This window comes from Balaenoptera acutorostrata, chromosome 2 (genome assembly GCF_949987535.1).
Source record: "Balaenoptera acutorostrata chromosome 2, mBalAcu1.1, whole genome shotgun sequence".
Lineage (NCBI taxonomy): Eukaryota > Metazoa > Chordata > Mammalia > Artiodactyla > Balaenopteridae > Balaenoptera > Balaenoptera acutorostrata.
Window position 1 is genome coordinate 134,416,971 of NC_080065.1, and position 27,312 is coordinate 134,444,282.

The 27,312-nt window shown below is 42.4% G+C and overlaps 1 protein-coding gene across 4 annotated transcripts in view; it reads left to right on the top strand.

The window, feature by feature from the left end:
* The first annotated feature begins 2,635 nt into the window (after positions 1–2,635).
* ARHGEF37 (Rho guanine nucleotide exchange factor 37) overlaps positions 2,636–27,312 on the top strand; it is a 91,575-nt gene continuing 66,898 nt past the window's right edge. For 3 of the 4 annotated variants that reach the window (XM_057541206.1, XM_007188671.2, XM_057541207.1), the window contains exons 1-4: positions 2,636–2,727; positions 3,475–3,598; positions 20,322–20,518; positions 22,223–22,346. In XM_057541206.1, the coding sequence (XP_057397189.1) occupies positions 20,333–20,518; positions 22,223–22,346 (310 nt within the window). In that variant the 5' untranslated portion in view covers positions 2,636–2,727; positions 3,475–3,598; positions 20,322–20,332. The remainder of the gene's footprint in view (positions 2,728–3,474; positions 3,599–20,321; positions 20,519–22,222; positions 22,347–27,312) is intronic. The other variant, XM_007188670.2, reaches the window with a different exon arrangement.

Here is a 27,312-nt window from a genome sequence, read left to right on the forward strand (position 1 = left end):
GTGGTTGAGAATCTGCCTGCCAATGCAGGGGACACGGGTTCGAACCCTGGTCTGGGAAGATCCCACATGCCGCGGAGCAACTAGGCCCGTGAGCCACAACTACTGAGCCTGTGCGTCTGGAACCTGTGCTCCACAACAAGAGAGGCCACGATAGTGAGAGGCCCGCACACCGCGATGAAGAGTGGCCCCCACTCGCTGCGACTAGAGAAAGCCCTCGCACAGAAATGAAGACCCAACACAACCATAAATAAATTAAAAATAAATAAATAAATTAAGGACTTCTCTGGTGGTCCAGTGGTTAAGACTCTGCACTTCCACTGAAGGGGGCAAGGGTTTGATCCCTGGCTGGGGAAGATCCCGCATGCTGCGCCATGAGGCCAAAAAAATTTAAAAATTTCAAAACTTAAATAATTGCTCACTCTGTTGAGGGTAGAAGTGAAGGGGAACTCTTTTTATCTTCGAGTTAGTATCACTGGGGACAAGGTGATATCCATTTCTTTGTAAATGTCCTAGAAATCAATCCCAAAAGGCAATTGGATTCCTTTGTTAGAGGTTTCCAGTCAAAACAAACAAGTAGCTCTCCAGAGCTCTGAGAAAAGAATGCCTCTTTTGAAGCTGACAACTAGATTTCTGCTTATCAAAATATTTGTGACTAGGATGAAAGATGGGGAATTAGTCCCAGTGCATTAGAAATTTAACTCAAGATAACCCATAGTCCTAAAATAGAATCAAAGAAACATCAGTTTCAAATAAAAATATCACCTAGCTTCTCTCCTTTTCCTTAACTTATGAAATAAATTGTACTCCAGGGAAGCAGGGACTCCACTACCTATTGAACCCCTATATTATAGTAATTTGCCCAGGAGGTTTGACACTTCTATCTGAAAACACAGAATATTCAACACAAGCAAGGAAGAAGGGCACACGCATATTAGTAATGGAAAGTAAATAGGTAAAGCAGATGATTCCAGACACCTGGGACAAGTGGTCTCTCTCTCTCTCTCTCACACACACACACACAAAAGGAGCATAAAGTGAGGTGCTGAGCACTCACAAGACCCTCACCCACAAACAGGAAGTCTGATCTAGAAGTCAGACTTGTTTTGGGGGTCAGGTCTTCATTCCCTGGGTGATTTTGGACAAGTCACTTAACCACTCTAGGACTCAAATTCTCTTCAGAATTCCTTCAGAATTAGAAGGAAACTTAGAGATCACCTAAACTTTAACTTTCGCATGACTCTTCTTTGAAGCATCCCCAATAACCAATAAGCCTCTCTAGTTGAATGCTGACCTTTAGTGACAGGATGCTCACTCTCTCCAGGCAACTGATGTCATTTTTGAAATGCTCTGATTGTTAGATAAGTTCTACCTTACATAATTGAAATTTGTCTCCTTATAGCTTTCCCCATGCTAGTGAACTCTAAGTTCATGTACGTGAAGTCTGATGCATGAACAGCTCTTTAAGAAAGCTCTCAACTTCCTTTGCTTTTCTCCTCTACAGACTAAAACCACCCCCTCCTCTTCTATTGTTCTCATCCATCACATTCAAGATACAGCACCATGCTGGTCTTCATATTTTTATGCATGTAGAGTAGTGCTTAAGCACCCTGAGGCCTCAGACAGTCTGAATTTGAGTACTGGTCCTGTCACTTAGTAGCTGTGTGACAGTGAGCAAGTTACTTTCATTTCTCTAGCCTCAGTTTTTCTAAAATGAGGATGATAATAGGTATACCTATCGTTAGAGAAGTTATGAATCTTATTGATGAGGAAATACAAATAAAATGTTTAGTACAGTACCTGGCACTGAGTAAGCAATATTACTAGTGCTATGACTAATAATAGTAATAACGTTCATATAATGAGAGTAAGAATGAATATTAGAATTGGAGGATTTAGAAAAGTTAATCTAGTCCATTCTTGACTCCATAAACAAAATTTGGTTGCCCTGATACGAAACTTTCCGTACTTTTCACGTAATGATCACTTTCAAGTGTGTGTTCATTGTCAGACACGCCCCAAGGGGGCAGGGACCTTGTCTGTTATGTTGACTGCTGAATACTTGGTGCCTAGAACAGAGTCCCACTCACTACTGTGAGTCATAGAAAAGGAAACTGGGGTGCAGGGAGACTGGCAGATTTATCTAAGATTGCGCAGAGGGCTCCCAAGAGAGCTAGGATAGGAACCCAGAAATCCTGCGCAGCCGGCACTCAAAATTAAAATCAAGGTCCAGCCCTAAAGTTTGGTGATTCGGTCAGGAGCACAGATATTCAGGGATTCTGGGGTCAACATTCCCACCGGATGGCCTAACTGCCAGTCCCTGTTTTGGTGCTGAGTAGCCTGAGGGAGGAGTAGGTGCCTAAATGAGAAGTCGCGGGTGGGTGGGTCACCAGGCGCAGCACTGACACCCACTTGCAAGGCTTCGCGCTGGCTGCGGGCCAGCGCACGGTAGTTGCTGCAGTCGCCGGGCCACCCCGGCTGGGACCCACTCCAGAGAGCGCCTAGTGGAAAACAACCTGCCTCCAGTTGGACAATTAACAAAGGCACGAGCCGGGGCCGCCCCCTCTCGGCGCACGCACATACGCAGCGTGGGCAGAGCCGCGGCCGCCCGTGCCCTCCCTCAGAACAGCGCTCGCAGGCCCCAGCACCGCGTGGGGTCGGGAGCGCGGCGCCTCTCCTTCCCTGGCTGCGCAATCGCTGGGGCGGTCGAGCTGGCACCTTGCGCGAGAGGTGAGTCCGCCCGGGTGATTGGGGCCGGCAGGATAGGGCCAGGGAAGGTCGCGGGAAAACAGCTGCTGATCAGATCCGGGAAGGGAGGTTGGGGGAGTGCGGGAGCTACGACGCCGGTCCGGGTTGCTTGGTAGCTAGCTTTGTGTCTTGAGCCTAATGGGAATGAAAGCAACCTGATCCAGCTGACCCAAGCGGGTCAGTTTACAGGTGGAAAACTGAGGCCCAGAGAGGTAAGCTGGCCTGGCATTGTTTATCCCTGTGCTTCAGTGTAGAATTGGCGACTTTTTAATGACTCCATATACGTTAAAACAATGGAATAATACAAACAATGGTTAAAAACAAAAAAATCCTTGACAAGGAAAGTTTAATTATAAATAGGGCCAGGGGAAAAGAGAAAGGAAATCTGTGGTCCATAGGTTAGCTGCCTGGGCCAACAGCCCTCGGAGAAGTAGTGCCAAGACTGGGACTGGAAGCCAGAACTTCCCACCCCTGCCGCAGTGCTCCCTGGACAGCGAGCGCCAGGAACTTAGAGAATGGGGAAGCTGACAGCCTGCTCAGGTGCTGGCTCTTAACCTTCTTGGGATCACTGACTCCTTAAAAATCTGGGTCCCCTCCCCAGGGTTCACACATAATCTTGCACACAGTTTCGGATTTGACAGCAGGATGAAGCATTCCTGCTGTAAGGAATGACCGAAGGCTGGCACTCAGGCTGCGCTGTTTCAGAGCAGTTTATTTGCTCCTTTAAAGGGAGGCAGCTGGTGAAGGAGTGAATTCCTGCTCTGAGTTCAGACAGCGTCCGACGCCCCTAGCTGCCTGATTTTGGACACATTGTTTAACCTCTCCAAGGCCCAGTTTTCTTTGTAAACTTGAGGTAAGATTGCTTCATCTTTCATGTTGTTGTCAGACTACAGATGAACGTTGAGCCCAGTGCCTCGCTCGTAGTAGGTGATCAGTAAAAGGGCTGGCGCACACAACCCAATGAGTCAAAGGCGTGCCAGTTAAGAAAAAGTGATGACCTGCGGGAAATTGGGCTGTATCCGAAATAAAAGAAAAAAAAAATTAAAAAATTTAAAACATGCAAATATAAAGTCAGCCCTATTATGACTTATAAGCGGCTGCACATACCTTGGTGATAGTAACCTAAATAAGAGTGCACCTATTTAGAATAATGCACAACACTCAATATTTGACCCTAGCTCAAATGCTGAAAGTAGAAACTACCAGACATTCTAACAAGGACAGCTTATTGGGCCTCACATGGCCCTTTTGAATGGAGCCAGCATCTGTATAGTTGTTTTTAAATGAGAGGAAAGAGGAGGACATACATGGGAACCTGGGCACCTCCCTAATCTTGCCCAGAGATGGAGGCTCAGCTGAGTTTCTGCCAGGGTACAGGAGTTACTTGGCAGTTGGCTCACATCCCTCTTGGATCAGCAGCTTGCTGTGGTAAACAGTGCCTTGGTTGATTCTGTTCTAGAACAAATAAATGGCTTTTTATTTAACTGATTGGGGACGGGGGTTGTTTTGGGTGCTGTAACTGAAGCAAAATGGCATTTGTTGAGCTTGATTGTCCAAAGCCTGTTGCTTATTGACAGGCTTAAGCTCTTTAAAATCGATGGATCCAAAATTGTGAGGAGAGGGCCTGGGCAGGCCTACTTATCTATAAAAGGAACTGCCCTTACCAAATACTGTGTTATCTCCTTTCTCTACCATTTTAGGCCTTGCCAATAGAGGCAGGGAAATATGGCTTAGGGCAAATAGCTGTTATTTTATTTGGGTTAAGACACACACTACCTGTCTGGTGGTTACATTCCTCTCTGTGTATTTATAAGGGGCAGTTTTTCCTCAGAGAGAGAAAGAAAGAATGTGTATGTGTATGTCTGGAACGTCTTTTGCCCTCTGTCTACTCAACCTCAAACAGTCATTTCTCAACCCAGAGAAGTCCTTTTTCTGCAAGCTTGGTGATTTTGGCACATTCCTTCCCTTGCTGGCTCTGTTGCCTGATTTTGTTTCACAGTAGCTCTCTTAGAAAGTTGTTTTTGATTTGATCTTTAGGTTCCAAACTCTTGGTGTTCCATGGGACAACACAGAGCACACACAGTCATTCTCTTAGACAAAGGCTCTTACTTATTTGAAGGCAGTCCATGTACCCCTTCCGTGCATTTGCCTCTCCAGACTCACTGTCTTCATTCCTTCAACTATTCCTTAGGGAGACAATAGTTAAGAGCAGACTTTCTCAAGAAATCTACAGAGCGCTTGCATCAGAATTATCTAGGGGCTTGTCAAAATGCCCCATCTGTGACCTACTGAATCAGAATCTTCAAGAGCAGGGGCAAGAATTTGCATGCCTAATAAGTGCTCCTGGTGGTTCTTGTGCACCTCTGGTTGCCTATGTGTGTGTTGGGGGGTAGGAGACTATTAATTATTTATACATTTCTGTATTGTTTGTCTAATTATGTAATAAGTGAGAGCCTCTTTTGTAATTTTTTTTTTGGCTGCACCACACGACATGTAGAATCTTATTTCCCCAACCAGGGATTGAACCCATGCCCCTTGCAGTGGAAGGGCAGAGTTTTAACCACTGGACCGCCAGGGCAGTCCTCTTTTGTAATTTAAGCAAACAAACAAAAACCCCATGATGTCCAAAGAAAATATATTCGTGGCAAATAAGCACTTGAAAAGATGTTCAAGATCATTAATCATTGGGGAAATGCACATTAAAACCACAAGCAGATAAAACTTCGTACAAAGACTGGCTACATCAAGTGTTGACCAGGTTGCGGAACTCATACACTGTTGGTGGGAAAGTAAAATGGTACAACCACTTTTTAAAAGTATGTCATTTTCTTTTAAAAATATATACCTATCTGTGATCTAAACATTGCATTCCTAAAAAAAAAAAAAAAAGTGAAAAATAAACATTGCATTCCTAGGTCCAGCTTTATTGTAATAGAGAAACAGGAAGCAACCAATTTTTAATCCAGTGCATAGATAAACTGTGGTATATTTATCTAATATACTACTACTCAGCAATAAAAAGTAATGAACTATTGATACATGCTACAACATGGATGAATGTCAAAATAATTTTGCTGAAAGGAAGAAGCCAGACAAAAAAGTGTACCTACTATATAATTCCAGTTATATAAAATTCAAGGGGAGTTTCTGTCTCTTAGCTGACCTCAAACTTTGTTGTGGCTTCCAAGAGTTGTGTGTCTAACTCCACTTGTAACAGTGTCATTGGCAATTTGATCACTATTCTGCCAGTGTTCATCCTTGTCATTCAGTCATTATTTCAATTAATTGAGCACCTACTATGTGCTAGATCTAGAGTAGACACTAGGTGATGATGCATTGATGAATATAAGAAACATGGTCTTTGCCCTTGTGGAGCTTCTGCTCTATTGAATGAACCAGTAAAACAAATTGAATAGGAAACATAATTATTGGGGGAAAGGAGTGGTTCTTTGGAAGGGGGATGACTTTCAGGGAAGACTTGTCTGGGTTTCAACAGAGGAATAAAGCAGTCAATTTTATGTTTTTGAATGACCACTCCACTCTGGTCCTGTGTATGCATCCAGTCAGGAGGCTGTTGTACTGATTCAGGAGAAAAATGGTGGAGGTTTAGGCTCAGGTGGTCTTAGAGATGGGAAGCACCAAAAGAACTAATGGCTATCCTTAATGAAACAGGGCAGATCCCAGAGGTTGACACTGACCAACACTCTTTGAATTTGGTATTTTATCAGTTTTTAGTCCATATTATTGTCCTATTGCTTCCCCATCGCCACATCTTATTCCATTACCTCACCTTATTCCTTATTTGTAAGGATGTCACGAGAGACCAGCAGTACCTTCCTAGTCCAGTTACACTAGCCTGTGGTATTCCTTTGATCTACTGATCTAGTCAACTTTCATTAAGGGAATGAGGATAGTCTGGCATGACCTGTTTGTCTTTTTTCTGTTAACCTATGCTGGCTCTCAGTGATGTCTGTCTCACAGACAGATGGTCTTTCCAAGGGCTGATAGACCATCTGTTTTAATCAAGTGGCAGAAACCCAACTCAGAGTGGTTTAGGCCAAAGTGGGGTGGGGAATGAAAATGTGTTAGCTCACATAAAAAAAAATCCAAAGGGAATCAGTCTCCATCATGGCTGGATTAAGTAATGCCATCAGGGCTTAGTCTCATGGTCTCTCCATCTCTCAGCTCCATTTCTTTGTTATTAGCTGCATTGTCAGTTAGGCTCTGCTGTGTAGTTCGTATTACTTATTATTATCATCATGATTAGCTGTTCTCACCATCTGCTTGAATATGATCAGCTAAGTGTCCTTAGACAACTTCATCCCTCTGATCCACGGTCATGCTACTCTTTCCAGTTTAACAGTAATAGTAACAAAAACAACAGCTACCATTATTGAAAGCTCACCACGTAGCAGACACTCTGCTAAACACTTTACATGGATTATCGTATGAAATCTTATAACAACCCTATAAGGAAGGTTATATAATTATCCCAGAGAGCCAGCTGATTGATTGCAGAATCAGAATTTGAAATCAGGTTTTCTGGCTCCAGGGTCTAGGCTCCTAACTTTCATAGTGACCCCTGCAGTCACTCTTTAGGGCTAAGAAGAGGAAAGCAAAGCCATCAAATAGAGTGCCTATTTTTTACTTTTTCTGAACATGAATGTTAAAATTTAGTTGGCAGTCATAGTAGGGGCAGAGCTGTGGAGGTTATTCTTACAATTTTGTTAATCCCAGACGCTTCTGTGTTTTAGAGTTCTGGACGCTCTTTGTACAGGACCCACCACTCTGACTCTTGTATGTATCTTTATAAATGAGACTCATTAGCCAGGATCCCTATGTGGCCATTCTCATTTCTATAGGTATTTCCTCCCTTTATTCTTCAACAGGGTCTTTTGTTAGCATGATGTTTAACTTCACCTTCAACAGTCTTCCCATGAACCCTAATCCCTAGAGGTTTTACTTCCTTTTTTTTTCCTTAAATGTTTAAATTGACCTCCCTCTGTAACCTGGGGTGGGAGCCTGATGGATGTTCATCTTTTCTTGCCATGACATTTTACCTTCTGAAAGAACTTTTAAGATGATGGTTTCACTTTCCTCTGGGATCTGCTTACTTCCATTCACTTTCCTTCTTTCTTTCTTTCTTTCTTTCTTTCTTTCTTTCTTTCTTTCTTTCGTTGTGCTGGGTCTTAGTTGCAGCAGGCGGGCTCCTTAGTTGTGGCTCAAGTGCTCCTTAGTTGCAGCACTCAGGCTCTTTAGTTGTGGCATGCAAACTCTTAGTTGCAGCATGCATGTGGGATCTAGTTCCCTGACCAGGGATGGAACCCGGGCCCCCTGCATTGGGAGCACAGAGTCTTAACCACTGAGCCACCAGGGAAGTCCCTGTCTCCATTCACTTCTTTTTTTTTTTAAAGAGTAACCACCTCTTTTTTTTATATAAATTTATTTATTTTATTTATTTGTTTTTGGCTGCATTGGGTCTTCGTTGCTGCGCGCGGGCTTTCTATAGTTGCAGTGAGTGGGGGCTACTCTTTGTTGTGGTGCATGGGCTTCTCATTGCGGTGGCTTCTTTTGGTGCGGAGCACAGGCTCTAGGCACGTGGGCTTCAGTAGTTGCAGCACGCAGGCTCAGTAGTTGTGGCCTATGGGCTCTAGAGCACAGGCTTAGCAGTTGTGGCGCACGGGCTCAGTTGCTCCACGACATGTGAGATCTTCCTGGACCAGGGATCGAACCCGTGTCCCCTGCACTGGCAGGCGGATTCTCAACCACTGCACCACCAGGGAAGCCCTCCATTCACTTCTGATTGGTCAGAATTAGGTTCAGAGTATCATTTCCCTTGTTGCTTCTGTCTTAAAAGGGGTGAAATCAATCAGGATGTCCATAACATTTACTTAGTCCCTCTGCTTTTAGTGGAACAAAACTTGGAGCAAATAACCAGATATTTTAAATGCCCTATCCTTACTGGGCATATACTCAGAGAAAACCATAATTCAGAAAGACACATGCACCCCAATGTTCATTGCAGCACTATGTTTCCAAAATTTATTTATTTTATTTTTGGCTGCATTGGGTCTTCGTTGCTGCATGCAGGCTTTCTCTAGTTGCGGTGAGCGGGGGCTACTCTTCGTCGCGGTGCACGGGCTTCTCATTGCGGTGGCTTCTCTTGTGGAGCACGGGCTCTAGGTGCACAGGCTCAGTAGTTGTGGCTCGCAGGCTCTAGAGCACAGGCTCAGTAGTTGTGGTGCACGGGCTTAGTTGCTCTGCGGCATGTGGGATCTTCCTGGACCAGGGCTCGAACCAGTGTCCCCTGCATTGGCAGGCGGATTCTTAACCACTGCACCACCAGGGAAGCCCTCATTTGCAGTACTATTTACAATAGCCAGGTCATGGAAGCAACCTAAATGCCCATCGACAGATGAATGGATAAAGAAGATGTGGTGCATATATACAATGGAATATTACTCAGCCATAAAAAGGAACGAAATTGGGTCATTTGTAGAGACGTGGACATGGATGGACCTAGAGACTGTCATACAGAGTGAAGTAAGTCAGAAAGAGAAAAACAAATATCATATATAACGCATATACATGGAATCTAAAAAAATGGTATAGATGAACCGGTTTGTAAGGCAGAAATAAAGACACAGATGTAGAGAACAAACATATGGACAGCAAGGGGGGAAAGTGGTGGGATGAATTGGGAGATTGGGATTGACATATATACACTAATATATATAAAATAGATAACTAGTAAGAACCTGCTGTATAAAAAAAAAATAAAATTACAAAAAAAAAGAAAGAACCCCAGGGCCATTTCCAAAATTAAATAAAACAAAACAACAAGAATCAAAAACAAAAAAATAAGTGCCCTATCTTTATTGTAGAGCCCTTTCCCCACCCCCCTCCTTTAACTCTGTATCCTCACAGTCCAGAAAAATGCTTGGCATGGAATAGCTACTCCAAATATTTGTTGAATAAATGTGTGAATGCCCAAATTATTCTGTGCGAGTGTGGACAGAGGAGGAGAGAGGAGAAGAGAATTAACAGTTCTATCCTATCCTAGAGTCAGAAGCAGTCACTGCATAACATTCAACAAACATTTTTTTTTTTTTAGTACCCACTATGTGCTAGACTGATTTTAGTTCTTAATTGCTTATCACAGGGCATCAAAGAGATCTCAGGACTGAGCATGGACTGGACTATATTGAAAGACATATTTTCCCAAATATATTCTCCAAGACAAATCTCTGTATCAGACCAGACCAGGAAGTGGAACAAAGGCACCCAGCCTGCTCTCCCAGGCTTTTAAGCTGCATTTGTCCTGAGAGTGTTGCAAAGATAGTGGATAACTTAAGCTATCCAATATTTCGTTTGTTTTTAACTTTTTACTTTGAAATAAGTATAGGTCAGCATGAAGTTCCAAGGATAGTACAGAGAGGTTATGTGTATCTTCACCAGGTTCCTCCAGTGGTTATGTCTTATCTCAATAGCACAATATCAAAGCCAGGAAATTGGCATTGATACAATCATGTGTTTGATTGTTAGATGTTGTTTTATCACATGTGTAGATTTCTGTAACCACCATTTCAATTAAGATGCAGATCTATTCTATCACCATGAAGTTCTTCCTGTGCTGTTCCTTTATTACCACACCCAGGTGCCCACCACCCTCATCCCTAACCAGGTGGCCACTAATCTGTTCTCTGTCTCTATAATTTTAGATGTTTTATAAATGATCACACAGTAAGCTTTTCAGTTGTTCTTTTTTCAGGCAGCACAACTGGATGATTCTTGAGGATATCAGTAGTTCATCCCTTTTTATTTCTGAGTATTCTGTGACCTTAGATATACAACTTTTTTTTTTTTTTAGCCATCCACCTATTAAATTCACTTAATAAAACAACATTTTGGTTGTTTTCAGTTTTTAGCTATTACAAATAAAGCTTTGATGAACATTCGTAGACAGGTTTTTGTATAGGCATAAGTTTTCTTCCTCTGGAATAGATGCCCTGGGGTGTGATTGCTGGTAAGTGTATGTTTAGTTTTTAAAGAAACTGACAAACTATTTTCCAAAGTAACTGTACCATTTTACATTCCCATCAGCAATGTATGAGAGATCCAGTTTCTCCACATCCTTGCCAACATTTCGTATTATATAATATTTTTGAGGGTAACAGCTTTATTGAGATATAATTCACATCATATAATTCACCCTCTTTTTGTTTGGCCACGCCACATAGCATAGCATGAGGGATCTTAGTTCCTGACCAGGGATTGAACCTGCGCCCCCTGCAGTGGAAACGCAGAGTCTTAACCACTGGACTGCCAGGGAAGTCCCTAATTCACCCATTTAAAGTGTACAAATCAATGGTTTTTAGTATATTCACTGAGTTGTGCAACCATCACCACTAATAAGTTTAGAACGTTTCACCATCCCCAAAAGAAGCCCAGCCACCACACTCCAAATCATTATCCCTTCAGCCCTGGAAACTACTAATCCACTTTCTGTTTCTATAGATTTGCCTATTCTGGACATTTCATATAAATAGAATCATCAAGTATGTGGTCCTTTGTGGCTAACTTCTTTCATTTAGTGTAATGTTTTCAAGATTCATTTATGTTATAGCACACATTAGTAGTTCATTCCTTTTCATGCCAAATAATATATTTTTAAAGAAATAAAAATGTGTTTCTTTCCATTACATGGGCTATAAACTAAGAGAATAACAAAATGCTGCTACGGAGAAGTTCTGCCAGGCCTGCTTGGAGGTCTGGATTGCAGTTAACCTAAGTGCTATTTTAAATATTTAGTAGTTCTCTATGAAGTATTACTTATGGTTTTTGTTTATTTAGCAACAGTTCTGAGTAGTGGAACCTGAGTAGCTCTCCTGAAATCCGATTGGGATCTTTCTAGAAAAGCGATGAACTGGGTGATGAATGTCAGTGATTCAGGCCAGGGACAGGTCAGCAGGCCAAAGGCAGTGTTCAGGAGCTGGACTAAAGCTGTGCATCAGATATGTTCCAGGATCTTTCTGGGCCTTCTGCCTTCTGAACAACCTTGCTCTCACCAAGCACCTGTATATAAGCACTGATCCATGGGTCAGTGCTTATGACCCAGGACAGAAACTTCTGCTACTACTACATGAAAAGGACCGTTTATATATGCAAATACATATTCGTATATGTATCAGCATTGTGAGACAGAGAGGAAGACACAATGAATGGGTGCTTATCTTGTCTCCAAGAGCTTAGTGTCTAGCCAGGAAGATGAGGCATAGCCCTAAGTAACCTGAGTACAGGGCTGAATGGGATGCATGTCACTTTAAATATTAGGAAATATTTTAACTGTCCAGAAAAGAACAAAGAACAAAACAACAAATGCCCATGTTCTTACTACCTAGCTTTGTTTAATTTTAACATTTTTGACATATTTGCTTCAGTTTTTTAAAAACCAAATAAAACATGTCAGATACTCAGCAATGAAAAGGAAGGACCTATTGATAACACACAACAGCTTACATGAATCTCCAAGGAATTATCCTGATTGAATAAAATCAGTCCCAAAAGGTTATGTATTATATGATTCAAATATACATACTGTGTGGTTTACATACATTCTTTTTTTTTTAATAAACTTTCATTTTATTTATTTATTTATTTATTTTGGCTGCATCATGCAGCTTGTTGGATCTCAGTTCTCTGACCAGGGATTAAACCCTGGCCACGGGAGTGAAAGCGCTGAGTCCTAACCACTAGACCACCAGGGAGCTACCTACATACATTCTTGAACTGACAAGAGTATAGAAATAGAGAACAGATTCTTATTTGCTGGGGGTTATATATGGGATGGGGCTGGAGCCAAGTGGGTAAAAAGGCAACATGAAGGATCCTTAAGATGGAACTGCTCTGCATCTTGACTGTATTGGTGTCAACATCCTGGCTGTGAGATTGTACTATAGTTTTGCCGAATGTTGTCACTGGGGAAGTTGGGTAAAGGATACACAGAACCTCTGTATTATTTCTTACAACTGCATGTGCATCTCTAATTATCTCAGAATTAAAAGTTTAACTTAAAAAGCCCCTCAGATACCATTAAGTCCCCTTTGATACTCTCCCCAATTCTATTCCTCTAGCTCCCTTTCCAGAGGTTACTTTTATCCTGTGTGGATGGAAATAATCAATAAACAAAATATAATAGGAATAAAAAAGAGTTTTATTTGGGCTAAACTGAGGACTATAGCCTGGGAGACAGCCTCTCAGATAACTCTAAAGAGCTGCTCCAGAGAAGCATGGTTTTCAGCGGTTTTACATTATTATGTCAGAACAAAGAACATCAAACAAGTCAGGAATATATTCCTTCAAGGTTTCAAAAAAACAGATCAGCATGTACACAGTGAGTCAGTATGACCTTGGCTTCTGGGAAAGGAGTCTTATCATCAAAGCAGTACCAGCATTGGTGTTCTAGGAAAGGAGGCATTTAATCTTTATTTTTAACATGGACATTCTTTACTTGTGATCATTGTGCCCTTTTCTTTAATAATTAAAGCAGATATGACAGTGTATGTCAGATAGGCCACAAACAGGCTGTTTTAGTTAGCGGAAAATCAAGTTAAGTCATGTATAAGCCAGAATGACTTCGCTATACCTAAATATGTGAAAATTTCTTTAATCACCTGGATTTATTGTTAACCACTTCCATGAAAAATTTAATACCTGTACTACATGTGTATGTGTCCCTAAACAATATCTAGCATTGTTTCACATATTTTAAACTTTTAAAAACTTTAAAATTTTATTATTATTATTTTCTTTTCACATTTTAAACTTTTAAAAATAGTGTCATACTCTGTGTATCCTTCTGGGACTTGTTTATATATATTTTTTCCTGTTTACAGTGTTTGTGAGGATATCCGTATTGATACATGAATCTATAGTTTATTTACTTTCAGTGTTGTTCAGAATTCCATTATATGGCTATACCACAAGTTATTTATCTACTTTCATTGGAGCTTTTAGTTTTTTTCTAATTTTTTGTTATTTCAGCAGTGCTGCCATGAGCATTCATGTCTACATTTCTTGTGTGTATGTGGAAAGTTTCTTGAAGGCGGGGTATACCTAGGAGTAGAACTCCTTGGCCTGACAGTGTGTGAATTTTCAACTTTTCTAAATATTGCCAAGTTGCTCTTTAGGATGGTTGTAACAATTCACATTATCATACCCGTATATGAGATTTCCCATTCATCTGCTGTCCTACCAACATTATATTTTATTTTCATATTTTGCTGATCTCTTGGGCATGGAATGGTATCTCATTGTGGTTTTGTTTTGTTTTGCTGCACCACACAGCTTGTGGGATCTTAGTTCCCTGACCAGGGATTGAACCTGGGCCCTCGGCAGTGAAAGCATGGAGTCCTAACCACTGGATTACCAGGGAATTCCCTTATTATGGTTTTAATTATTCGCATTTGCCTAGTTAAGAGTGAATTGAACATCTTTTCATTTGCATATTAGCCATTTAAATTTCTTCTTTTGTGAATTAACTTTTCATGCTGGTATTAGCCAGGATTTAGTTGGAGATAACACAAAACATTCTATTTTAACCAGAAAGGGATTTAAAAGAGGGTCTTGGGACTTCCCTGGTCATCCAGTGGTTAAGAATCTGCCTGCCAATGCAGGGGACACGGGTTTGATCCCTGGTCCGGGAAGATCCCACATGCCACAGAGCAACTCAGCCTATGTGCCACAACTACTGAGCCCATGCTCTAGAGCCCACAAACCGCAACTGCTGAGCCCACGTGCTGCAACTACTGAAGCCCGCACACCTAGAGCCCGTGTTCCACAAGAGAAGCCACCGCAGTGAGAAGCCCATGCACCTCAACAAAGAGTAGCCCCCGCTTGCTGCAACTAGAGAAAGCCCGCACACAGCAACGAAGACCCAGCGCAGCCAAAAATAAATAAATAAATAAATAAAAATTTAAAAAATAAATAAATAAAAGAGGGTCTTAGGAGCTTACCAAATTGGTGGAAGGCCTGGAGAATCAGTCCACAGAATGGGCCTTAGGAATGAGTCCCAGGGACTTCCTTGGTGGTCCAGTGGTTAAGGCTCTGCACTTGCAGTACAGGGGGCACGGGTTCAATCCCTGGTTGGGGAACTAAGATCCCGCATTCTACATGGTGCGGTCCCCCCCCCCCCAAAAAGTACTAATACAATAATACAGCTCCGAAGCTGCTCCAAAGAAGCCACTACCCTCTGTAACAATCCAGAAACTGAAGAATTGGGAAGCTGCTGCCCCTGCTGCTGGCTTCAAGATTCTATGACTTTAGCTACAATCTGTTGCCAGAACTGTTGATTTCAGAACAATGCAGTACCTGCCCCATTAAATAGTTACTTCAAGCATCACTTCTCTTCCTACTTATCTAATTTCTAAATTCTGGCTCACATGAGATCATCTGATTGGTGGAATCTTAGAATCTTAGCTGCAAGGGAGTCTGGAAAGCTGGGTTTTAGCTCTCCAGTTTCAGCATTACAGCAAGATCTCATAGGAGGAGGTTAAAATTGACACTAAATGAACTTAAACACTGTATTTGCAACCATATCCTTTGTCTATTTTTCTTACAGATTGCCTTGTTTTAATGATTCATAGTAGTTCTTTATATAGTCTAGGTATTAAACTTTTTTTTTAATAGAAAGTTGCTTTTTTTTTTAACTTTTGGGTTTATTTGTTTATTTATTTATTTATGGCTGTGTTGGGTCTTCATTTCTGTGCGAGGGCTTTCTCTAGTTGTGGCAAGCGGGGGCCACTCCTCATCGCGGTGCGCGGGCCTCTCACTATTGCGGCCTCTCCCGTTGCGGAGCACAGGCTCCAGACGCGCAGGCTCAGTAATTGTGGCTCACGGGCCCAGCTGCTCCGTGGCATGTGGGATCTTCCCAGACCAGGAATCGAACCCGTGTCGCCTGCATTGGCAGGCAGATTCTCAACCACTGTGCCACCAGGGAAGCCCTGGGTATTAAACTTTTGTTGGTTGTATTCACGACAAATATCATCTGATCTAAGGCCCCTCTTTTCCTTTTGATTTTAGAATTGTTTATGAACAGAACATTCCAATATTATTGTAGTCAGATTTATCAATTTTTTCTTTTGGGGTTTGTACATTTTATGTCTTGTTGAAAAAAATCCTTCTTATCTAGAGAGTTTAAAAAAATATTTTCCTGTTTTCTTCTAAGAATTTAGAGTTTCACATTTAACATTTAGGTTTTTAATCCATCTGGAGTTTATTTGGTGTGTGCTGTGGGATTGCATTTGTTGATTTTTTTTTATAGGGGAAGCCAGTTATCTCATGGACCATCCTTTTCCCAGTGACTTATAATGACACTTATGTCATATATCAAGTTTCCATATTTACTGTGGTCTGCTTTTGGGCTCTCTAATCTGTTCTACTGATCTGTTTGCCCCTGTGTCAATACTATACTTTTAAATTATTATGACTTTCAAATGTATCTAGATATCTGGTAGGACAGGTCCCCCCACCTTGTTCTTCAGAATTGCCTTAGTCATTCTGAGCCTTTTTGTCCATATATATTTTAGAATCATTGTATTATGTTCTACTAAAAAAAAAACCCAACTCCCCAAACCCTATCAGGAGTCTTATTGAAATTGTATTGAATCAGTTTGGGTCAATTTTCATCTTTATGATATTAACTTTTCCTATCCATGAACATAGTGTATCTCTACTTGTAACTGGTTCTTTTTTGTGGTTTTGTTTTTGTTTTTATTTTTTCAGGCTGTGCCGTGTGGCTTGTGGGATCTTAGTTCCTGACCAGGGATCAGACCTGGGCCCCCTGCAGTGGAAGCTCAGAGTCCTAACCACTGGACTGCCAGGGAATTCCCAACTAGTTCTTAAATATATTTAGATAAAGGTTAATAATTTTCTTCATAAAGATCTTGTACATCTTTTTTTTTTTTGGATGCATAGCTTGTGAGACCTCAGTTCCCCAACTAGGGATTGAACGTGGGCCACGGCAGTGAAAGCCTGGAATCCTAACAACTAGGCCACCAGGGAACTCCCCATCTTTTGTTAAATTAAGATATTTAGGAAGGAATAAATATTATGTGTTATTAAATCTTTTTATTATTATGCTGCTATTTTTCCTTAAATTGCACTCTTAAAAATTGTTGTTGGTATACACAGGAATATGATTTATTTTTGAATATTGATCTCCAGCAAAATTGAGGAATTCTCACTTTTTCTTACATTTAGTTCTTACTTCACTTCAAAGCTGTAATTTAAAGAGATGGATAGTTCTACATTTGTGATGAGAAAGAGAGACAGGTGATTCTGCAATGTTTGTTATGAAAAGCAGCCTGTTCTCTTCTCTTTCCTGCTCCAGCCACTACCAGGCAATTCCTTCTGTTGTTTTTAGCTGATTGTTTTATAACACACATGTACTGCTCCTTCTTGAGCTTTCGATTTAGACATTGTTCTTTGATTTCCACTATGGACGATGAGGCTTTAGCTCATTTTTTCTCCCTCTCCATCACCCTGTCCTCTCAGTACATAATATGAATTAGATCACTTGTATTATTACTTGTGTAGATTCTATTTATAACTGAATCGGGTAGTGACACATAATTTTATCTTTTCTGCACAATTTTTTGTTATAAAAATTGTTATAACAATTGTTTTGTTTTTATTTGTTGGTTTGTTTCTTAGTTTCGTATGTCTTATCTGTGTAATTTTTTAAAAAAATATTTATTTATTTATTTATTTAGGCTGTGCCGGGTCTTAGTTGTGGCATGCAGGATCTTTAGTTGCAGCATGCAGGCTTCTTAGTTGCGGCATGCTGACTTCTTAGTTACAGCATGCGGACTCTCAGTTACAGCATGTATGCGGGATCTAGTTCCCGACCAGGGATCGAACCTGGGCCCCCTGCATTGGGAGCGTGGAGTCTTACCCACTGAACCACCAGGGAGGTCCCCGTCTGTGTAATTATGCCTAAATAAGGACCATATTCTCTATTGATTCAATAAAGTTCTCAAGACATTCTAATACTCTAGCCCAGACTGTTTGCTGTCTGTCTGTCACCAACAGTCAAACTTAGAATTCCCTTTCACCTATCCTAGGGATTTCCTCAGCCTCTCTCACATATTATATTACCAGTTCTCTGTATCTTGTGTCGTGATTTATTTCTTTATTTTGGTAGAACATAGTTTCCTGACAAGGAAACTATAAGGTAAATTCTCCAGGACGTCAAGGTTCTGAAATTTCCTCTCAGTGTGTTTCGATGTGATTTTTTTTTTTAAACTTATCCTGCTTGGGACTTGTACTTCCTAGACCTAAGAATTCATATCTTTTGTAAATTCTGGACAATTATGAGTCTCATCTCTTCATATATTGCCTCTTCTCACTCTGTTTATTCTTGTCTTCTGGAACACAGATTTGGTACATGATCTTCTTATTTCAATATTCAGATCCCTTAATTCTCTTTCATATTTTCCATGATTTTCTCTTTCTTTTTAGCAGTCTGGATAATTTCTTTGGATCTATCTGCCCCTTTACTACTTCTCGTTCCTAAATGTTTAAACTGTCCATTTAATTTTTAATGTCAAAGACTAAATTTTTAATTTCTGTAAGTTCTGCCTGGTGCTTTAAAAAATCATACGGGTCTTTATTTTTTGTACGTCTTTTCTTTTCCTGCTTATTTTATAGTTTCTATTTGATAGTTTGATTAGCTGATGTTTTCAGGGTGTAATCCTGCTCTGTTGTCTCTGATGATGCTCACTTCACTGGAGTTCTTGTAATTTTGGATTTTGAGCTCATCTTCAGGACAGGGTTATCTCTTGGAGTACCATGTGGCCTAGGTTAAGGATGTTTCCTCCTGGAGACGTTTTATTTTTTCTGTGGGTACTCATAGTAGCACTATTCCAGGACTTGTTTTTTTGTTTATTTATCAGCATTGAGCTCCTTGGACCACATATGTAGTATACATTTGAACCTACAACCCAGTGAAAGCAGGCCTGTTGTTATGAATTTTCAGAAAGGACTTTTTCCTTTACTCAGGACCCAAGCCAAGATGCAGAAACATCTTTGTCATCTTCTGTGTGGGTAGGGAGACTTTTTTTTCTAATCCACCATTTCACTGGCGTGCTTGAGGGATCCCAGTTCTCGAGAGGAGCTTGTTTCCTGATTCTGCCTGGGCACTGATGCCCAAGTCTCTGGATCACAGAGCTGGGCAGTGCCCTCTTGCCTGCCCATCCTGTCCACTTTGGCTACAGCTGCATCAGCTTAGCTGCTCCTGATCTGGTTTTCAGTTCCCTGTTTGGGGATCCCTGCTGATTTCCTTTACTTTCTTTCTTTCTTTTTTTTTTTTTTTAATTAATTTATTTTTGGCTACGTTGGGTCTTTGTTGCTGCGCGCAGGCTTTCTCTAGTTGCGGTGAGCGGGGGCTACTCTTCGTTGCAGTGCGCGGGCTTCTCATTGTGGTGGCTTCTCTTGTTGCGGAGCACAGGCTCTAGGTGCAGGGCTTCAGTAGTTGTGGCTCGTGGGCTCTAGAGCGCGGGCTCAGTAGTTGTGGTGCACGGACTTAGTTGCTCCGTGGCATGTGGGATCTTCCCGGACCAGGGCTCGAACCCACGTCCCCTGCGTTGGCAGGTGGATTCTTAACCTCTGCGCCACCAGGGAAGTCCCTCCTTTACTTTCTTGCAAGCCTTGCCATGCAGTGAAAAGGAAGTTTGTTATAGCTGATCTAGCATTTCTAGGTGTTCTGTAGTAGGGAGATTTTTTTTGTCCACAGTATTGTTATTTGTACTTTTAAAACTTAGAGATAAAGAAGAAAAATACATCCAGCTGGGAGGATCAGGAAAGGCCTTAGAGATGAATGTCAGAGCATAGGGACATGGGAGGGGTCACAGCAGGTGCAAAAGCATGTAGGCAGGAAATGACCATGCAGGTATGGAGAAAAGCACATAACTTTCTTTCACTGGAGTGTGTCAGGGAAGAGGAAAACGAAGTCAGAGGTAGACCACAGAGCAGCAGATAGCTATTACAGTCTCACAGCAGAGAATACCAGGATCACAAGCTTTGTTTCAGGAAGTTTAAACTGGAAGCATATCCAGGATGAATGGATGTGGGTGGCAGCAGGTGGGAAAGGAGTGTGGATTTGAGAAAATGATCCTGGAGGCGGTGGAAATAGTCCAGGCGATAGGTAGTATGGCCTGAATGGGGTAGTAGTGGGTAGAGAGGAGGGAACTGCTGGGAGAAGGAGGGCGAGGGAGACTCACCTGAACCAGATAAAGAAATCTAGGTCAAGAGCTGGGGGAAAATAGAAGAAAAGCCAGGCAAGCACATTGTCTGAACCCTGGGAAATGAATTTAAAATGTCAACAATTATCTGAGCTGCGTTCTACCTTTTAAGATTGTTCAGATACTGCCCACAAATGCTTATACGCAGTTCATCTTGACTCTGTAGGCAGCTAAAGATGTTTTTAGGCCATCTGATTAATAGTTGTCTTTGGATTAGAGACAGCATGTCCCAATAGAGCTCCCAGAAGTGAGTCTGGATGTGTTTGTCTTTCCCAGAACCTGCTGACATGACTGATCATGGGGCTGATGAGCTGTCCTCTAGGACAGGGAGTCCAGACGGGGAAGATCGGGCCCCTGAGGAGAGATCCTTGCTCCATCAGAGTCTGGCCGTCAGGGAACTCATCGACACTGAGGTCTCCTACTTGCATGTGCTCCAGCTGTGTGCCTCGGACATTAGGAGCCACCTGCAGCAGGTACCTGGGTGGGGCCACACTCAGCCTGTCTTTATAGGGGCGAGTGTCCCAGCTCCTGAAACCTCACATCTGTTCCTGGGGCAGGCTTGATGGAGGGGGAAGTATGGTGGATGTGAAGTCACCTGGATGTAAGCTTCCACTTACTGGCCCTGCAACCTTCAGCAAGGCTTTTTAACACCTTGGAGCCTTAGTATATTCATCTGCTAAATGGGCAGAGAATAATCACCTCAGAGAATTAAGTGAACTAATGGATAAAATAGTCCTTTATTAAGTTTAGAACAGATTCTTTTAAGTGACCTATTTCTAATTGTCTCATTTGGAGGGTGGTAACATGGAAAAGTTATCATTATGATGGGTATCTATTTTAGTGTTAATTTTTTACATCTTTTTTCCCCCTGATTTCAGAAATAACACAGGCTCTCTCTCTAAAATGGCAAGCATCCCCTAGCACGTAAGGTCCATAAAGGCAAAGGCTGTTTAGTTCAATGTATCCCAGTTCTTGACACGTAAACAGTGGACTTCAACTAGTGTTTATTTAATGAATGAAATAATCAAATAGATAATGTAGAAGATGAAAGCCCTCTCATAGTTCACCCTCTAGAAATTGGGATTTTCTCTGTAGGCATTAAACAAACAAATATAGATTGTTACTTATTTTATTTATTTATTTATTTATTTATTTTTGGGGGGTTTAGGCATTGAGGTTTTTTTAAATTAATTAATTAATTAATTTAGTTTTGGCTGTGTTGGGTCTTCGTTTCTGTGTGAGGGCTTTCTCTAGTTGTGGCAAGTGGGGGCCACTCTTCATCGCGGTGCGCGGACCTCTCACTATTGTGGCCTCTCTTGTTGCGGAGCACAGGCTCCAGATGCGCAAGCTCAGTAATTGTGGCTCACGGGCCTAGTTGCTCCGCGGCATGCGGGATCCTGCCAGACCAGGGCTCGAACCCGTGTCCCCTGCATCGGCAGGCAGATTCTCAACCACCGCGCCACCAGGGAAGCCCCCCACTTATTTTATTTTTTGTTTGTTTGTTTTTGGCCACACCAGATGGCTTGGGGATCTTAGTTCCCTGACCAGGGATCGAACCTGGGTCCACAGCAGTGTCGGGGTTAAGACAGCCCGAGTCTTAACCGCTGGACTGCCAGGGAATTCCCTGTTACTTATTCTAGCAAAAATGAGAGCATACTCTATTTTTCTACAGTTAGCTTCTCCCACTTGATTGTGCATCCAGGAAGTCTATCTCTCTATATATCCTATATATGTTCATGCACATATATAGATGTCCTGCATCCTTTTTAACAGTGGGATAGCTTAGTTCATAGGGGCTGGAGTTCAGAATATATCTCAAGGTAATGGTGGTAGGTGCCAAGTATGTCAGAGGTGGAAAGAAGTCCAACTTCCCACACTTATATGACAGGTGGGGAAAATGAGAGAAGAAAAATTATAGTTGGCAGCAGACCTAGGATAATACAGTTCAGCTTTACTTTCATGCTGAGCACTTCGTCTCTCCCTCTCTTCTTGTAGAGTAATGAAAATACCTAATTATAAAATTTCAAAGTCCTTGCAAACATTCCACTGGGACAGTCTTCCCAAGAGTGATGGAACCCCAGTGGTGTGACTGTTCTGGACTACTGTCCAAAGCCTGCAAAAAAAGTCACTCCACTGAACTCCTAAGCGACCTCCCATGGTGCCTTTGTTCCTTCCAGCTGCCGCAGGGAGATCTGGATGTCCTGTTCTCAAATATCGATGATATCATCAAGGTGAACAGCAAATTGCTTCATGATCTGCAGGAGACAGCCGCCAGGGAAGAGGAACAAGTGCAGCTGATCGGTAAGCAAAAAACCAGGCAGTTAGCAGCCTGAGATTGCTGAGGAATTGGTCTCGGCATGTGATCATTGCTGTATTTTCTCCAGCATTCCAGGGAAATGCAGCTCAGTGAGAGGCTGTTTGGGGGATCCCTAAAATATAGCATGTCAGAGCTGGCAGGACCCTCAAATAATATCCAGTCCAACCCTGTCACTACAGATGAAGAGACTGAGGCCTAGAGACAGGGAGAACATCCTAATGGACACAAAATTGGTTAGTGGAGTGGCTGAGACTTTCTTCTGGGATTCTTTCACATTCATTCGTTCAACAGTTATTTACTGAGCTCCTGCAGTGTGCCAGTCACTGTGCTGTGTGCTGGGGTCACAGCATCAACCAGAGGGTCCAATCTTCTCTTCTCATGGGTTAACAAGTTAGCGAGAGAGACAGATGACACACAGATAAACAGGAGAATTTTAAGTAGTAATTTGTAATTTAAAGAATGACAATTTTAGTAACGTTTGAGAAAAGAGAAGGCCTCCTGAGGAGAGGACATTTGAACTGAGAGCTGTTAGGGAGGAGCCAGCTATGAGAAGATCTGGAGGGAGAGTAGAGAGAAGAGCTATGCAAAGGCCCTGAGGCAGGGATGAGCCTGGGATTTTTGAAGGACAGGCAGAAAGAAGCCTGGTGTGGCTCCAGGGGAATGAGTGAGGGGAGAGTATTAGGAGATAAGATAGCAGAGGCAGAGAAGGACCAGATCCTGCAGGGCGTTCTAGGTCTTGGTAAGGAGTGTGGATTTTATTCTACGTGTGATGAGAAGTCATTGGACAGTTTTGAGCAGGGAAGTGATATCAGATTTGTTTTTCAAAGATCCCCTTGGTAGCTGTGGACAATGGATTGTGAGAGGGTAGCAAGAGTGGAAGTAGCAAGACCAGCTGGTGGCTTTACCTCCACCTAGGTGAGAGATGAAGGTAGACTCCTGATTCTGAAATGGTTAGGATGACCAGACGTAAAGAAGGAGGGACAAGTGGGTATAAACCTCATCCCTGTCTTCCGCAGTCTCTTCACATCTGCTTGACAAAATTTCTGTGGTGAAGGGTTTTCAAGTGGAGTCAGGGGACAAGGGTGAATGGTGTTAGGCAGAAAAGAGGATGAGGTGGGGACATCCACCCAAGTCACGCTGGCCTTTACACCCCCAATCTTCTACCCTTTCTTAGACATGAATGATGATGGTGGGGATTAAAAATAACAAATATACACGTTTTGAAAAAGCCAACTTGCTGAGTGTTCATTAAATGACCAGCACTCTTCTGATGTACATGTATTAACTCATTTCATCCTCACAACAACCCTGAACGGTAGTTGCTGTCATCTCATTTCCCAGTTGAAGAAACTGAGGCACAGAGAGAGGAAGTAACCTGCTTAAGGTCATCCAGCTAGTGTCAGAGCCAGGAGGATGTGCGTTGCGGCAGGTGGCCTCTGGAGCCAGTGCTCTCAACTACTGCACTGAACAGCTTCCATTCAGTAGAGAGTGGGATTGAAGCCTGTGTATGGTGTGTTTACTATTCTCCTAAAATTATGATTCTTCATTAAAACAGCAATGTGAAAGAGTGACTATTTCCTTTAAATAGAGGAATATTTAAATGCAAAATTAAGGAACAAGATTTTTTTTTAAGTATCTGGGTAGATATTCTTACCTTTTATCATTTTATCCTTATTTCTGTTAATAATTACCACTTATTTGAGTGGAAATTGTTATAACCTCAGGTTGAAGACAATCCAAGGTTCTGGGGACTCTGAGGTTAGCATCTTCTGTTGCTATGGGTTCTAGGGTCCACTAATTCCTTGTTAAGGGTCCTCACTTATCCATCTCTGCCTTCCTGCTTGACCTGCAAAGAGTCAAGGTGCTGCTTTGTCTTCTGAGTGTACCTGGTAACATCTCCATTCCCTGCCTTCACTGCTTCCCTGGTGGAGTTGCCACATAAAATACAGGATGCCCAATTATATTTGAATTTTACATAAGCAATGAATAACGTTTTAGTATAAGTATATCCCACAGGACATTTGGGACATACTTATACTAAAATATTCTTCATTATTTATCTGAAATTCAAATTTAACCAAGCATCTTGTATTCCCCCCCCCTCCCTAATTCGGCAAACCTATTCCCTGGTCTTTACTGAGTCTACAGAAAATAACCTCCTCATCCTCTGCCCCTTGTGGTTAGCCAAAAAGAGGCACAAAGAATCCACATAGCTTTTCTTCTCCTAGGTGCAACTTTGTGCCTAATCAAGGCTGAGCTGGCTCCTACCAGTTCTCTCTATTCCCCTCTCAGCCCCCAGGCCCTGCTATGCAAGGAAGGCCCTTTTCCCAATTCCATAGCCACAGCATTTTAAATTTATTTATTTATTTATTTGGCTGCATTGGGTGTTCGTTGCTGCGTGCGGGCTTTCTCTAATTGCAGTGAGCGGGGGCTACTCTTCGTTGCGGTGTGCGGGCTTCTCATTGCTGTGGCTTGTCTTGCTGTGGAGCGCGGGCTCTAGGCATGTGGGCTTCAGTAGTTGTGGCACGTGGGCTCAGTAGTTGTGGCTCACGGGCTCTAGAGCGCAGGCTCAATAGTTGTGGCACACAGGCTTCGTTACTCTGCGGCATGTGGGATCTTCCCGGACCAGGGCTCAAACCTGTGTCCCCTGCATTGGCAGGAGGATTCTTAACCACTGTGCCACCATGGAAGTCCCAGCCCCAGCATTTTAAAAGATTTTTGGACCTCGGGCGTGAACCTCCCAAGTGAGTCAGGTTCCGTGTTCTTACAAATGATTCCAAACACGATGCAGATGTTCACAGGAGTTCCCACACAGGGTCCTATCACAGGAAGGCATCATGCTGTAGTCCAGTGTTGTCTAAAAGAAATGTAGTGTGAGCCAAATTTAAAGTTTTTGAGTAGCTACATTAAAAAAACTAAAGCAAGTAAAATTAATTTTAATGATATATCTCGTTTAACCCAATGTATCCAAAATAATATTTCAACATGTAATCAATATAAAACTTATTCATGATACATTTTACTTTTTTTTTTGGTACAGTCTTTGCAATCTGGTGTCTTTTACACTGACAGCACATCTCAGTTGGGATTCTCCATATTTCAGGTGCCCAGTAGCCATCTGTGGCCATGGCTTGCAGGTTGAGTGGTTTAGAGCAGAGGCTTTGGAGTCTGACTCGCAGGGTTCTGCCACCCACAGCTCCTTCATGTCTCTGAGCTTCAGTTTCGTGCCTTCTGCATGAAAATAGTACCCGTTTCTGTGCCAGCCGTGACTGTGGGTACCTAACATGTGGTAGCCCTTTTTATTCTCATGACACTGTTACTTGTTGATTATTATTATTATTATCCCCATTTTACTAAAGGAAAACCTGAGACTCAGAGAGGTTAATTAACTTTCCTAAGGTCACACAGCTTGACCAGGCTGAGTCATGATTTGAACAGCTCTTTCAGACTATAGCCCCAGCTCTTGGCCTTCCTGCCTCCCTTTCTCATTTCTCCCAGCTAGAGGTAGAGTACCCTTTTGATACTGGGAGTAACTCTTTGCTGCTGTGACTTCTTTCCAATCTGTGACTAAGGAAGGACAAGAGGAGAGGAAATAAGTCTTTGGTGCCCCAAGCATTCCTGCCTGTTGGACAGCTCTGCTCTCTGTTCTAGGGGAGTTTGCCTTCCTCCACCCTTCGGTTACTGAAGTGCCCCTGCCTCTGGCCATATACTGGTATGGTAAGGTTTCTTTGGCATTAGTTGTGTTCCTGCAGAATCACCCTAGTAACGAAGAATGTGGGAACTGCCCTAGGTTTCAGGGCTACACCCAAGCTATCTCTTAGTGGGATCATCTCTGCAGCTGGCTGATCTCCCTATCATACACGTTCTCCCTAGCTGCAGTTTCAGGTAATCTTTCCTGGTCATGTTCTCCCTTGTTCTGGGGGCTTCTCCTGAGGGAGTTCTCTCTGAGGATTGGCTTGACCAGCACTGGAGAGAGGGTTTGGTTCCTGGGGTGGGAGTCTTGCTGTGGGAGTCTTTGCTGAGAGCTGGATGACGCTGGTCTAGGTACCATCTGATGTGTTTCAAGGGGGGGCCTGTTGTATTTCATGGGTACAGTGCACAGCGTTAGCAAGCAGTAGGGTCACCTGGGCTTCCTGTGGTCCGTGGCTTACTTGCCCTTTTGTGACTAATACATTTCTCTTCACCCTCACCACTTTCCCCCAGATAGACAACCAAATACTCTTGCCTGGGTATTTATAGTAGCCATCTAATAGCTATTCCTATTTCCATTTTGACTTCTGGTTTAGTCTCAACACAGTATAGCTCTAATAGACTTTATTTTTTAGAGCACTTTTAGATTTACAGAAAAATTAAGTAGAGGGAATTCCCAGTGGTTAGGACTCTGCGCTTCCATTGCAGGGGCACAGGTTTGATCCCTGGTCGGGGAGCTAGGATCCCACAAGGCACACGGCACGGCCAAAAAACAAAACAAAACAAAAGCAAAAAAAAACAAAAAGAAAAAAAGAAAAATTAAGTAGGGACTTCCTTGGTGACGCAGTGGATAAGAATCTGCCTGCCAATGCAGGGCACGTGGGTTCGATCCCTGGTCTGGGAAGATCCCACATGCCACAGAGCAACTAAGCCTGTGCGTCACAACTACTGAGCCTGCATGCCACAACTGCTGAAGCCTGTGCGCCTAGAGCCTGTGCTCCGCAACAAGAGAAGCCACTGCAATGAGAAGTCTGTGAACCACAATGAAGAGTAGCCCCCACTCGCCACAACTAGAGAAAGCCCACATGCAGCAATGAAGACCCAATGCAGCCAAAGATAAATAAAATTAAATCTGTAAAAAAAAAGTTAAGTAGAAAGTACAGAAAGCTCCCATGTACCCCTTCCCCCACACAGTTCCCCCTATTATTAACACCTTGCATTAGTGTGGTACATTTATTATAACTGACAAGTAAATATTGA